We start from the raw sequence: 14,690 nt of genomic DNA, 5'->3' as shown, positions 1-14,690 counted from the left end.
GCCCACCTAGCAATTCAAAAGCACGTCAAGCGCAAGTAGATAAATAGGTACCGCTCCGGCAGGAAGGTAAACGGTATTTCCATGCGCTGCTCTGGTTCGCCAGAAGCAGCTTAGTCATGCTGGCCACATGACCCGGAAACTGTCTGTGGACAAACTCCTGCTCCCTTGGCCTAGAGAGTGAGATGAGAGCGCAATCCCAGAGTCGCCCGCGACTGGACCTAATGGTCAGGGGTACCTTTACCTTTTATATGCAGTGTTACATTTTCAAACATTCTGCCCCCTGGCATATCCTAAGCTACTTTAGAAACTGGCAAGCCACTGTGGGAACAGAATGCTGGACAAGATGGACCATTGGTCTGATCCAGCAGGCTCCTGTGTTGTTATAAAACAGCTACCTTGGTTGTCAGTTTGTTTCGGGGTCCAATTCAAGGTGCTCACATTTGTGCTGAAAGCCCTGTTTGACTTGCACCCACAGACAGTTTGCATGGGCAAACTGTAACAGGCAGTTCTGGGTCCATTTATTTTAGTTTTGTCTTCAACTTGTGTATTTATTTATGCCATGCCACCAGAGGAGGAGATTACAATATCTGCATTTTAACAGTGCAGCAAGGAAAGATAGAGAAGGAAAGGAAGGATAGAGCGACAAGGCATGAATATGTGCAGAGACAGTTATATATAAATATACCATATTTTCCCATGTATAAGACGACATTTTTTTCTGATTTTTTGTGATAAATTGAGGGTTGTCTTATACATGGGTTAATATGCTAAGTAAGTATATTAACTGGTGCTGCGGCGGAAGCAGGGAAATGTTAGAGTGGAGGCTGCTTACCCATTCTTCCCAGCTTCTTTGGTGAGTGCCAGTATGTGGTGTATTATGGCAGCAGTTCTGTCAGCCAGAGTGGGGGATCTTCAAAAAACTGCTCAACAGCTCACAAAAGAAGCTTACAAAAGAACCTCAACAACTGTTGAGGGCTCCCAAAAATAGGGATTGTCTTATACATGGGGTCGTGTTATACACGGAAAAATACGGTACTTATGTTTTGTTTCAGGTAGGAATCAAGGCTGATTAAACCATAGGCTTCAGAGAGAAGTTGAGTTCTCCTTGTGAAGTGAAAAGAAAATTATTATTTTTTATCCTATTATTCTCAGAATATCAGGGATATTCTGATTTTAAAGCTGGACTTGCTAGCCCATGAGTTTAATGAATGACTTCAAAAGTGATGTGAATTGACTAACTGGAATTAAAGGTCAGAGAGGAACAGCTGTGTTCTATTGGAGGGTTGGCTAATTGGTTGCACTCCAGATGTTGTTGGACTACAACTCCCATCATTCCTGACCGTTGGCTGTGCTGGCTGGGACTGATGGGAGATGGTCCATAGTTGGGAGAGTCCGACAATATCTGGATAGTTGGAGGTTAGCCAGCCCGGGCCTATTCATCAACAGAAAGGAGTCATCAACAGCACTTTGCTAACCATGTCCATTCAGCAATAACCCCTATAAATCTGGTGGGACTTACTCTTGGGCCGCTTCACACCATACACTGAAAAAATATGATACTACTTTAAACAGTCATGGCTTTCACGAAAGAATTATGGCAACCGTAGTTTGTTGAGTGTGCTGAGAGTTGCTATGGGAGCTCCATGCAACGCACAGAATAGATTAGCAATCAATTCTTCTTCAAAGAGAATTTGGTAAATTGTAACTCTGCAATGGGAGTAGGGGTCCCTCAAGAACTCTCAGTGTCATGACCGTTCCCAGAAATATTTGGGGGAAGCCCATGACTGTTTGAAGTGGAATAAGAGTGCTTTAAATGTATGGTGATGTTGTGTTAGTTTGTAATCCTATACTCAGTCTAACACAACCACACCACACACTTTCAAAGTCATGGCTTCTGCAAGGAAATTGCTGTTGGTTTAGGGTGCTAGGGATTGTATCTCTGAGTGGTGAACTATAGTTCCCAGGATTCTATAGGGGAAGCCATGTGCTTTAAATGGATAATGTGGATGTCACTAAGGCTGCAATCTGATACCCTCTTACATGAGGTAAAGCCCCACTGAACGCACTGGACTTTGCTTTTGAGTCGAAATGTAGGATTGTTCTGTTAGTAATCTCTCTCTCTCTCTCTCCCCATTCCCCAGGTTTGAAGCATCGGGATTTTACTCAGCTTGCTAAGGCTGTCAAGTCTTGTTTGCTGCAGAAATGACAATGCTTTGGCAGTGGACAATGCACAAATGTTTAAATTGCTTGAAATGTCTAATTGAATTACCTTCAAATTGCAAATCAAAAATGGGAAAGGCTGTCTCCGACTCACAGGCTCACTCACTCGGATGTGTCTGCTTTGCTGCTGCCTTCCCCCCTCGCTCTCCTTTGATTGTGTGAAAAGAGATCTTAAATGACGATAGGATGCGGTCTAGTTTTGGCTATTCAAAATAGACTTGAGTATGGTTCAGAAACATCACTTCAGATGCTGGAAGGGAGAAGAGCAAAGCAACTGTAACAGGGGAAATATATGATTCAGCAAGTCCAAAGGTTGGATTGTGGATGCCAGGGGTCCCCAAACTAAGGCCCACGGGCCAGAAAAGGCCTGAGGGACTCGTTTATCCGGCCTCGTGGCAACCCCCGCCTCCCACTGCCACTGCCTCCTCTTACTGGCACTGCGCTGCGTGGCTGCCCACACCCGGGTCAGAGGAGCACTGGAAATAGCGTATGGGCACACGCTCCCCCGCCCTCCGGCCCACTGCACAATCGGCGCTGGAGGCACCGGCCCGAGGCGCGGTAAGTTTGCTGACCCCTGGTGGATGCCTTCAAAGGTTCACAAGAAGCATGTTTTCAATTATGATTATTTCCTATTTCATATTTCACCACAAGAAGAGCCCTGCTGGCTCAGGCCAGTGGTCCACCTAGTCCAGCATTCTGTTCTCACAGTGGCCACTGAGATGCCTGTAGGAAATCCACAAACAGGACTCAAGCATGAGAGACCTGAGCTCTCAATTCCAAGCAACTGGTTGGCAGCTCCCAGGTAAAGGTAAAGGGACCCCTGACCATTAGGTCTAGTCGTGGCTGACTCTGGGGTCGCAGCGCTCATCTCGCTTTACTGGCCGAGGGAGCCGACGTTTGTCCACAGACAGTTTTTCCGGGTAAAGTAGCCAGCATGACTAAGCCACTTCTGCCAAAACCAGAGCAGTGCACAGAAACGCCATTTACCTTCCTGCCAGAGTGGTACCTATTTATCTACTTGTACTTTGACGTGCTTTCAAACTGCTAGGTTGGCAGGAGCAGGGACTGAGCATCAGGAGCTCACCCGGTCGCAGGGTTTCGAACCGCCGACCTTCTGATCGGCAAGTCCTATGCTCTGTGGTTTAACCCACAGCGCCACCCACGTCCCTGGCAGCTCCCAACAGAATATTAAAAACACGATAAAACATCAAACATGAAAAACTTCCCTAAACAGGGCTGCCTTCAAATGTCTTCTAAAAGTTGGGTAATTCTTTATCTCCTTGACATCAGGTGGGAGGGCATTCCACAGGGCGGGCGCCACTACCGAGAAGGCCCTCTGCCTGGTTCTCTGTAACTTGGCTTCTCACAGCGAGGGAACCACCAGAAGGCCCTTGGAGCTGGACCTCAGTGTGTGGACTGAACGATGGGGGTGAAGACACTCCTTCAGGTATACTGGGCCAAGGGATTTAAAGGTCAGTACCAAAACTTTGAATTGTGATCAGAAACATACTGGGAGCCAATGTAGGTCTTTCAGGACCGGTGCTATAAGGTCTTGGCGGCAGAGTGGGGTATGAAAGGTGAAACTTGTTGAATGGAGCTCAATATATTCCCAGATCCAGGCACAAGTTACTCAGGCTGTGCACACTTATATGGGAGTTGGCCTCATTAAACTGACTTTTAACTTCTTTCCAAGTAAAACGAATCAGGCTGTTGATCCCCACGCTAGGAACAATTAAAAGCATTTTGACATGTCACCTTCGCAGCACACAGCAAGCAAAGTGTTCATAGCTATACACATAAAAAGAACAAGACAGGAAACTTTTTATAAGTACATTTTTATTTAAAATAAAAATTAGTTATGGTGCCTTTTTAAATAGGGTACTGCACAATCTGTATATGCGACACAGGTTTGGTTTTTTTTGTTTTTTGTTTTTTGGTACAGAACATATGTATTGAGCAATATCCTTAAATGCTAAATATATATTAATGGCTTGTCTTAGAAACATGACAACATTAATTTTGAAATTGATTTTGGCCATGATCCAAGGAGCTCCATGCAAAGCTTCTGAGCCTCCCCTTTTTAAAGCAGCCACCTTGGTGCGTCCAAGAGGCGCTTGTGCTCCTCCCTGCAAAGGAACTCTTTGAATCATGGTCATACTCCGTAGTCATTTAACCACTGGTACAGATTTCCTATGAACAGTAGTAGCTGTTTTAATCTGTACACCTGGTACACAGTCAAGAAGGCAGATTCTTAAGAGTATTTACATTCATGCATTGGTTTTTTTAACACACTATCTTTGCAGTTTAAAAATCATACATTTGTTTGTAGAGATGCAGGGGAGGGGTTGTGAAGAATATATAAAAATATATTTATAACAGTCACGAATCTCCATTGTCTTGGACTATGAGTTGTTTTATATACCTGTGCAGAGCGAGTACAAAATGGGTACAGGGAAAGGTTTATACTCAGTCCTGCATGGTATAAACCAAACTGCAAAGTGTGAGACAATGGAAATTCAGGTTCATAGCTATATAATATATGGCTAACATCCAGACAAATTTAAGCACTTTTAAGCTCCATTTCAAGGGGATTATTTTATTCATTTTTATTTTAAATTAAGAAAACGTGCTTTCTTTTACTCGCCCACTGAAATAAATGGGATTCAGAAGTGCTTGAATGATGCTGGATCATACCCTCTCTGTATACAGTATCTATGCCATAAATCTTTTTTTTATTATGGAACAAAGTTGCAAAATAGGGAAATCTTAGCTCTTTGGGTCAAATTATGGCACACAATCTGCTAGTCTTAGGCAGAGCAATGCTAGGATATACCCAGCTGAAAAGCTTGCTCACTACATGCCCCCTAGGTATGTAGAGCATTTCAGCATCTAATTTTAGAGAATAAAAAATAAACTTTAAATCCCTGTAAATTGCTATCTTTTCAGTGTAATGGGTCCCCATTGTAAAGAAGCTTTTATCTGTCAAGACTTGTACATTTCACTGGTATTTAATGGAAAGGTTTGTTTTTTTGTTTTTTTGCAAGCAACTGGTACAGCTTTGAACAAAACCCCGGTTATATTTCAAAGCTCTAGGAGTCAGCTCCTGAAAGCATTGCTTAACTTGCCCTTCAGCTCTGAAGACTGAGGACCGAGCCAGATGCTCAAAAGAATCATATGGTACCATCCTCTAAGCACGTACATAGTTTTATTCCCCATTGTAAAAAATAAAATAGAATTTCTCCACATACAACATGTAGGGGACACAAAACGGTATGTGGCACGCTAGCTCCTCCCTGCTCCCAGTTACAAGTTTTCTGGGTGTGTCATATAGACACGAGTCCCTCCATCTGCCCTCTTCAGTGGTACAGGATTAGGGCTCTACCTCATTCATATCTTTATGTTCTGATTTTTAGCTCAGTTGGAGATTAGGACAGACTCTTAACGTGCCCCACATTGAGCAAAAGATTTCTGCATTGCAGGGGGTTGGACCCAGGGTTGTCTTAAGCATACGTGGTGCCGGGGTGCAAAGATCCGCTAGGGACCCAAGTTTGGGAAACCCTGGTTTACACCGGACCTTAAGATGGGGGAGATGCTGCAGACTGAACTTGGGACCTCAAGGCAGATGTTCTTGCCCCAGCGCATCTCTTCTAAATGACTGGTTGTGTGTACAGCACATATAAAGCAGGCATCCCCAAACTCGGCCCACCAGCTGTTTTGGGACTACAACTCCCATCATCCCTGACCACTGGTCCTGTTAGCTAGGGATCACATCGAATCACATCGAATTAAAATAAACGTATTTCAAAATCTATCTATCTATCATCTATCTCTCTATCTATCTTTTATTCTTGCACCATGTCATACCAATGACACAATAAAATACAAAGGACCGGCTGGGGGTGGGGGGTGTCAACTACACTGAAAATAGCTTGGCAGTGTAGAAAAAGCAAACCGACCCAGATAACAATCGTTGCAGCATTAAGGGGGAAAGTGCAATTATAAATATTAAGTGACAGTGGATTCCTTGTTGATCAAAACCACCCTAGGTAAAAAAAAATGGCAACAGTTTTTGAGCAAAGACTCTCCTCCCTGAAAGAGAGGGGAGTGGTTGTGGGCTGGAGCCTGAGCACCGCCCAGCAGGGGGCGTTGCCCCCTGCCTCCAGCTCACCTGGCTCACGCCCCCCCGGTGGCTACCCAACCAGGTGCCGCGGTGGGGGCGTGTTCAGCAGCCTTTTGCTGCAGCGTCAGCCTTTCCCTGGCCTCATTCCTCATTGTCGTCCCATCACGAGAACACAGAAGCTGTTTCCTTCCAGCTGGGCAGGTGCACCAAACTAACTGGAAGGAGTATGGAATGAATAACTCTTTCTTTTTTCATTCTACTTTCAGAAAGTCTTGACATTTAAAAGGATATAAAGGGTAACTCCCCCCCCCAAAAAAACCACACAACCACCTTTCTAGCTGTATTCTCAGACAGGGAAGAAAGGTCAGTCAGGGAAGTGAATGAATTTCCACTGAATTCTTTTGTAAGGGTAAATAGCAGCTTTTTTGTCTTGTTTTCCCAGATATATTTACACACAACACTATTACGGTTTAGTAAAAGGAAAGGGATTTCGTAAAAACCCAAATCCCACATATTTCATGGAGGATAGGTCTAAGGGTGCAGTCAGAAGGTACTTTTCTATAGAGGAACTCCATGTGGTACCATTCAAATGTTAAGGCCAAAATGACTTAGGTCTCAAACACCTGAAAGATGGCCTCCTTCCCTTCTTGGGCGCTGAAATCAGTGGGGTGGGGGCTCTTGGTAGTTCTACCACTCTCAGAATTGGGGGGGGGGGCATTCTCTGTGGCACCTCTGAGGTTGTGGAATTTCTTCCCCACAGAGGTGCACCTTCATTGCACAGTTTTTGTCAAATGCTAAAGACTCATTTCCTTTCCCTGGCCTTTGACACCTGAGGGATATATTTCCAGGACCCACATTTTCCTGTCATTAAATATTAAAAATCAGTTTACAAGAAATTATAATCTTAAGAAATGGTTATAATCTGTCCTAGCGTTGTATGGTGAAGGTCAGGTAAGAAATCTAATTATTAATAATGATAATAAGAAATAACGATGGGGGTTAGCCTTGAGTTTCCCTGTGTCCTCTCTCTCTCTCTCGCCATCACCTTTTAAGAAAAGTGTTGAGATGCAGAACATTACGTGAGAGACAGTCTACATAGAGAGATGCTGTGTGGACACACCTAACACCATCTCTTCTGTACTAAAACCGTGTTTTTCCTCTGAAAAGAAAATAATGGTTAACCAAACCCTCACGTCTCCAAATATCACAGATGCTTCATGTTAGTCATACTCAGAGCAGATCCATTTCTGGTTGGCTGTATGACCTAGCTGACAATTAACTTTGACACCATGATCCAATGATCTTGCCAGAGGTGAATATGGTGGTAGTGATCATTGAGTGCACCAAAGGAGCCAACTCCTAGGTGCTGAGGTCCCTTTGGCCCCCCACTGAAATATTTGAGGGGACAGTCCCCCCCATGTGATGGCCATTGCCATTTAAATGGTGTGTGAGCTGCAACTTGTGATTATGTGAGGTGGGGCCTATCTGGTCCCCCAATATTTTATTCAAGTTGGCACCCCTGTACCCCACCGTCTGCTAATAGGAATTTCCCCATACCTCCTTTGTTGGTACAGATACAGGGTTCTGGATGAAGGTTCAGCTCTTTGGAGTCTCACTAGAGGTTTTGTAGACTGGGCCCACCCTTGGATGAAATGGGCCAGAACACCAGCTTCTCAGCACTAATAGGCTGTATTGACGAAATGCAGTGATTCTATACAAACAGGGCTATGACGGCTTGGTTTGGATTGCTTGAAGACACAAAGACAGAATATCACTGAAGCCTGACAGCAAGACAAGAAGCACATTTTGGTTTTCGTTGATGCGGCTCTCGGAACAGAGGCAAATGAAGGCGTACAAGAGGAAAGACAGAAATTCTTTTCATGGGTTGTTTTTTTTAACCATCTTAATCCAGGTGTGGGCGGATACCAGTGTCTGAACACCAACGGTTTCTTTAAAGAAATTAAAGTGACTGAGCCTAATAAGGTATCGCGCAAAAATGGGTTTGGCGGGTTCAGCTTCTAAGTCATTTGCAGTCCTGATCACAAAGTGGTACAACACACGAGCTATCACATATAATTTTGGCACAGTTGGCAGTCCCTTGTCAAGAGAGAGGACTGAGCTTTCACAGCTTTCTCCCTAAAGCAGAGAGTCCTTTATTCAGAAGAAGTCCCCCAGGAAACCAGAGATCTGAGCTTGCAAGGAGGGCTAGGAGGACTTCAATTTTCACTGCAGCCAGTCTCCCTCCACGCATAAACCTGATTCTTTTAAAGCCATTCTAGAGAGATCCTTCCTACAGATCTGTGTGGTGTAAATACATGTGCAAAATTGTGCAAAACTGTTAACTGAGCAACACAAAAATTTGGAACTTCTCAAAACCCAGGGAGAAAATGCTACATGGTAACAAAATGGGGAAATAAAACTGATTGTGGGTTAAACAGTATTCAAAGCACCTTTGAATGTTATTACCTATAATAATTTTCTCTTTTATCAGCAGCGCTAAGTGCTGCGGATCCTACTGTGACTACTTTCGGTCTGAAAAGTCTCCTGCTGTGGAAATTGCATAGTCACCAGGCTGTAGATGTGGTTGTGTATTTCATGACATCATGCAATTTGTCGGGAGGCTGCCTTGCGGGTCAATGGAAACTCTGCCACTTAACAATGCAATAACAATTCAGAATGGGGGTGGATGTGGCTGGTAAAAGATAAAGAAAAGTGCAAAGCCATGCAAGTAAAGCTTGAGATTTCAGACCCAATTACCATTGGCTGCTGCCACAGATGGATCACCTTTGCCATCAAAGGATCCTACTGAAGCATTTTTTAAAAAAACTGCACTGTCAATCAAAAATAAGAAGGAAAGGAAAGGAAAGGAGTGGAATGATGTTGCTTTGTTCTAACGCGGCATGCAGTGAGTGTGCCTTTTTGTGAGGTCTTTTCTCAGAGTAGCCCTGACTGGCAAGTTCATTCCTCCCTTTGTGACAATCAACTAGACAAAGAGGAGTCTCGTCTGCTTTTCTTCTCAGAATAACTGGTACGTGCACAATTTCTGAAATGAAGTCCTGGGCCACAGGGCTTCTCTCGATGCTCTGGTTCCACCCAACTTGCAGACGCCGCATGTGCTTTTGAATGTTTACTACTCAAGAGGAGCCTCGAAAATTATACCACCGCATTGTTAGCATCAACTGTCTTGTTTTGGGAGGAGGTCATTGCATATTCAGCTCGACTTGTTCCATTCTCTTCTTTTCTCAGCGGTTTCCTTTGTTGAGGTCCAGTAAGAATAAGGATATATATAAAGAGTGGGAGAAGAAGGGAGAGAAAGAGGATAAAGAGATTAATTAGCAATCAGTGCTGACCATAGCTTATGGGGTTGCAAACCCCCCTTCAAACCCTGGTTCGGGAATGTTGGTCTGCACAGGAGATAAGTAATGTCAATAATCCAAAGGCATATGATGATTTAGGGAGGTTAATGATGGATGAAAACATGATTATATATATCAATGTACTCAGAATAATTTCCATCTTCACAAAACCTGGTTGGCATTTCCTGGCAGATAAGTACTCAAGTTCATTAGTTTATTGTTCTGGCCACAGATCAGGACAAACTTACAATAGGCAATACAGTAGTACTAATAAATCTAAAAAAGAAAAAATCGGTCAGAAACTTTAAATGCTGACATGTAAGGAAATGAGACCTAACAAGAAAAGGATTAAAAGAATGTAAAATCATGCATTATATTCAATTATGAGTACATCAAATTAGGCTTAAATTAATAAAAAATATTCATTTCAGAAATATTAAAATATTATCCAATCTTTGATTTTTTGGGTGCTAGTTCTTGCTGTGTTTTTCAATTGGAATAAGATGGAAGATTCAATATGTAGTGTGGGAGAGTTAACTTCTAGTGAATGCCATAAGCTAACTTTCAGTCACAGAAAAGGGATAGAGAATGTTAACTGTTTAAGCGAAGAGGACAGAGAGCTGTTGCATTTAAGAACTGAAGCTATAGCTGAAGACTTAGAAACTATTTGCTTGCATCACAAAGTGTATACTTGAATAAATTTGAATCTCTTAAAAAAAAACCTGCAGGGATCCTTTAAAAAAGCACAAAGGACCAATCAAAAAATATCTACGCCCCATAATGTTACAGCAGTCTAAAGATTTGCTAGAGAAAGGAATTAAAGTAAAGCCAGGCGATAAATTGTGCAGAAGATACAAATTATTTATAGCAGCGATGTAGATCAAGGAGATGTTGAAGGCAGTTGCATTCAACCTGAAGATATAAGTTTAGAAGAAAAGACCAGTTTGGAGAGCAGAGAAGCCATTTAAAGTTTCTGACCGATTTTTTTTTTTAGATTGATTTCATGATATAGCCAATTTTCATAGTTTTAAATACCCCAAAACTGAAAAACAAGTCTGCACTTTTGAAAAACAACAACCTGTAATCAATATTATTTTAGATTTTAAGATGAACAACTTTGTTTCATTTTTTTTTCTTTTACAGCTATGGATTGTAGGAAAGTTGTACCCAGTAGCCATTTCCCCCCACGATGTCCAAAAAACGTAAAAATTTGTTACAAGACGTAAGAGACCCATATATTTTATTGTTTGTTGAGAAAGAGCATGCCTTTGCAATAATTTTCACCATCAAAAGCTTTTGATTGCATTGTGCCCTAATGCTGAAAATTTAAGTTTCTTAAACCTAGTTTTTCCATGAAAAAAAGATACATTTATACATTTTTAGGCATTTATAAAATCATTTGAGTGCTGGTGTATTTTTTCCTGAAATCCTCATCATGTTATTGATCTCTGTGTAAAATTTCAAAGAGATCTGATCATTGGTTATGGAGGAAAAAAATAAAATGCACACAAGGCTGAGGATCTTAAGAGGGACAGGAACACAGATTTCACAAAACGTTGAAGTGCTATAAAATTTAAACCATTTGAGATAGAGGGAAAAAATTTAAGGGGGTTTCCTTCAACCACAAGGGAAGGGTGTACACCAAGTTTCATCAAAATCCGAGGCGATGGGTGGCGAAACCCTTGCTTTTTGCGTTGATTTGATGTGGAATGACCCTAAAGGAATATGTAGCAAAACCTCCTACTTGGGATAAGGCTTCTTCAACCCCATTACTTGCACATTTGTAAAGGTCCAGGGCTGTCCATGCAAGATATATTAATTTCATTTTGCCGCAATCACTTTGCGGTTGCCTCTGCCTCACTTGCTGAGTCACAACAGTCCAGCATAGATTTCTGGACTAAATTTGGCAATGGAGTTGTGGACGTTTTAACTGAAGCACTCACTACGGGTCTGTGTCTGTGTAATAGCCTTATTAAAACTGTTAAATCTGCAGAGTATCCTTTGCTCAAGATGTTCTTCTAAGTGTTTCTTATCAGTTTAAAATGCTGAACCAAAACAACTGCTCCCCCAGCTCCTGTCGTCCAATTAAAATATACGGCTTTTAAGTCCACATAGCAGTAAAAGAGATAAAAGAGATATGCTCCTTGCCTGTTTTATAGCAATTAACATTAACTGCTGAAAGCCAACCGGCTACTATTCAAGATAAAAACAGTTTAAAACTAAAACAGAGCGCAGAGCTCAAGGACAAAGCAGCCTTGCTCATCGCCATTTTCACTTGGAAGCAGATAAGTACTCAAGTTTAACAGAAGTTAGTGGTGGTTTCAGAACAGTACTGGAGGAGGCAAATGACAAGACATGCTCAGCTTATAAGAAGTGTTGATGCTGATGGCTTAATGGTGGAATCCATTATTAGGCAAGTGGGCTTTTGGTTATGCAGCAGGACTTCTTCCTCTACCCTCCCATGCAGGTCTCCCCAAATCTGCTTCCCATCTTGTTGGCATATGAGGGGCTGCACAGAGGAGAGCGAGAGAAAGCCCTCTTCTTTGTGTGGAAGACTGTTCCATGCAAGAAAAAATTGCTGTCACCTTATAGCTTTCAAGTCTCATTTCTAACTAGTGAGACTTTCAGGAGTACAGATCAAATGTTTACCTTCTTCATTCTTCTGCATTGTCTATATTTTAAAATATTCCAAATCTGAACATTTGCAGAATATGCATGATTTTTTAAAAAACGATTGCGTTTTTAAAAATTGTAATTTATGGAATTGCAAAATATAGCCTAAAATTATGGGTGATCTGTCTGCTGAGGAAAGCAGATTTTTGTTTGGAAGTTTTCGTTTTTCTGATTTTACAGAATGCATACAAAGCCAATTATATTTTTTCTATATCTTTTACTTCATTTCGTTTTGATTCTCTGTCTCTTCCTTTTGGCCCACCGAGATCCTTCTCTCAACCACTCCAGTTCCACTTGGCTTTCCTGTCTACTCCAGTACATTTTTAAAGCAGTAGTTATTCAAATTAGTATCTCTTGAGTGTTAAGTACTTTTGAAATCCGTAATACTCACTCTATGGCCAGAAAATACAGGCAGCTCTTTAAAAGGTATTTCATCCACCTGTTTAAAAAATGGCTACATATATGTAGCAGAGCTACATATCACACATTGACCTCTTTGTAAAAATTGGTTTAAAAGGAACAGAGCATTCCAGCTCCGGATAAATGAAAACCGTTCTGCGTGGTTCCCAGCAAAGTTATAAAACGGGGTTTCAGCATCTGCCAACCTCTCCATGGCTTGCATGTACGCATTTTCATAATGCCTAAAACCAAGAGAATATCACTTAGAAGTTATTTTAATTAAATATACCCAGTTCTTATTTAAGAGCCAGTACTACCAACATAAAGAGAATTTATGGAGACAGACAAATATGGAGCACAATCATCAAAAGGTCATTGCAGCTACAGTGAAAGCAACTTTTGCAATTTTTAGTGAATCGTGTCCATTTTCCTTGACACCTATTCATCTGGTACTGGTTTCCATAACACTGAAACTGGAGATAAATGGAACAAAGTAAGTGCCTTAATTGGTTCTGTCCAATTCAATAAAGCAACTAGGCCCACTTTCCATATTGACTGTGAATCTTCACTCTTGGGGTGCCATGGGCCCCTCGACTCTGTCAGTAGCCTTGTGGTTCCAGCTGTTGCAGGCCGGGAAGTTGATCTGCTGACTCTCCCCACAGAGAGCAGAGCCTCATCGTGGAGGGAGGTAGAAGATTGCAAACAGCCAGTGGGGACAGCTGAGCAGAAGACAGAGGTTACTATGGGGCAGGGGGGCAGTCTTGTTGCCAACAAGACGCCACCTCTGCAGATGGGATCGGACATGTCCACCCAAAGTGCACGCCTGCACTCATGGACTTCCTGTCTGGACTCTCAGGAGTAAGCTCACCATACCTCATATTTAAAAGCTGGGCAAGAGGGCTGTGCCAACTGTTCAGACATCTCCACTACTTCTGTTCAATTCTGAGTCTCTTGCCTTGCTCCTGTACAGTGGTACCTTGGTTCTCAAACTTAATCTGTTCCGGGAGTCTGTTAGACTCCCGAAACCGTTCGAAAACAAAGGTGTGGCTTCCGATTGGCTGCAGGAGCTTCCTGCACTCAAGCAGAAGCTGTGTTGGATGTTCAGCTTCCAAAAAACGTTTGCAAACCATAACACTTACTTCCGGGTTTGCGGCATTCGGGAGCCGTTTTGTTCGACAACTAAGCCGTTCGAGAACCAAGGTACCACTGTACTTTTGAATCATGCTTTATGGACTGCTAAACTATCCTGTTGCTTGCCCAGGAAAAGAAGAAGATCTCTTTCTTACTTGCATGTAAGAGCCTCTGTTTTGGATGGTAGGCAGAACACAGCTAAGTTCCTCATTCTTTGGAACATAAGCAGAATAAGTGGGGAGGTGACTGAGTGCACAGCAACCCAAAGATATTTTGCTGCCTGAACTGAAGAACAAGATGGCGTGTAATGCAACCTGGCTGGAAGCCGAAAGTTACAACAACAGTGCCTTCACCACATCTTAGGGCAGCTGGCTGGTTTACGAGCTGTGGGGCAGGCAGGCAGGCTGTGTGACACACACAACTCTGTCCTCCGACACCTTGCTTCTGCTCCCTGCCTGCCTCACAGCATCTGTCTCCTGAGGCGGCTGCCTCAGGCTTCCTAATGGGATTGCCAGCCCTCAAGGTGGAATCATCTGTCATGTCTATCCATGCTAGTCCTATGCCCTTTCAGAATCCTGTCTCTGAATTAGTTATGCCTTTGATTGATGGGGCCCCCTGTATTTCCTATCTTGTCTCTCCACCGATCTTCCAAATAGTCTTTAATAGTGCCTTTCCTATCAGCCGGCCTTTCTGTGCCCTGACCTCACACAAACCCTTCACTGTTTATGTGACAGATGAGATTTCCAAGAGGCAGGTATACACATTGAAAAACAACCACCTGAAAACCCTCT

General features: G+C 42.6%; 1 protein-coding gene across 3 annotated transcripts in view; it reads right to left on the bottom strand.

The window, feature by feature from the left end:
- Window positions 1-7,260: 7,260 nt before the first annotated feature.
- Window positions 7,261-14,690, bottom strand: part of PRIMA1 (proline rich membrane anchor 1) — a 51,654-nt gene continuing 44,224 nt past the window's right edge. For 2 of the 3 annotated variants that reach the window (XR_014169488.1, XR_014169489.1), the window contains exons 5-6: window positions 12,761-13,010; window positions 7,261-9,593 (exon numbers count right to left, since the gene is read on the bottom strand). Coding sequence is in view for 1 of the 3 variants with exons in the window: in XM_081915915.1 (XP_081772041.1) it covers window positions 9,494-9,593 (100 nt within the window). In the remaining 2 variants the exon portion in view is untranslated. The remainder of the gene's footprint in view (window positions 9,594-12,760; window positions 13,011-14,690) is intronic. The other variant, XM_081915915.1, reaches the window with a different exon arrangement.

This window comes from Podarcis melisellensis (genome assembly GCF_964234715.1).
Source record: "Podarcis melisellensis genome assembly, chromosome: 1".
NCBI classification, from domain to species: Eukaryota; Metazoa; Chordata; class Lepidosauria; order Squamata; family Lacertidae; genus Podarcis; species Podarcis melisellensis.
Note: the sequence above shows the minus strand (reverse complement) of the source record. Positions and strands in the feature narration are given on the sequence as shown.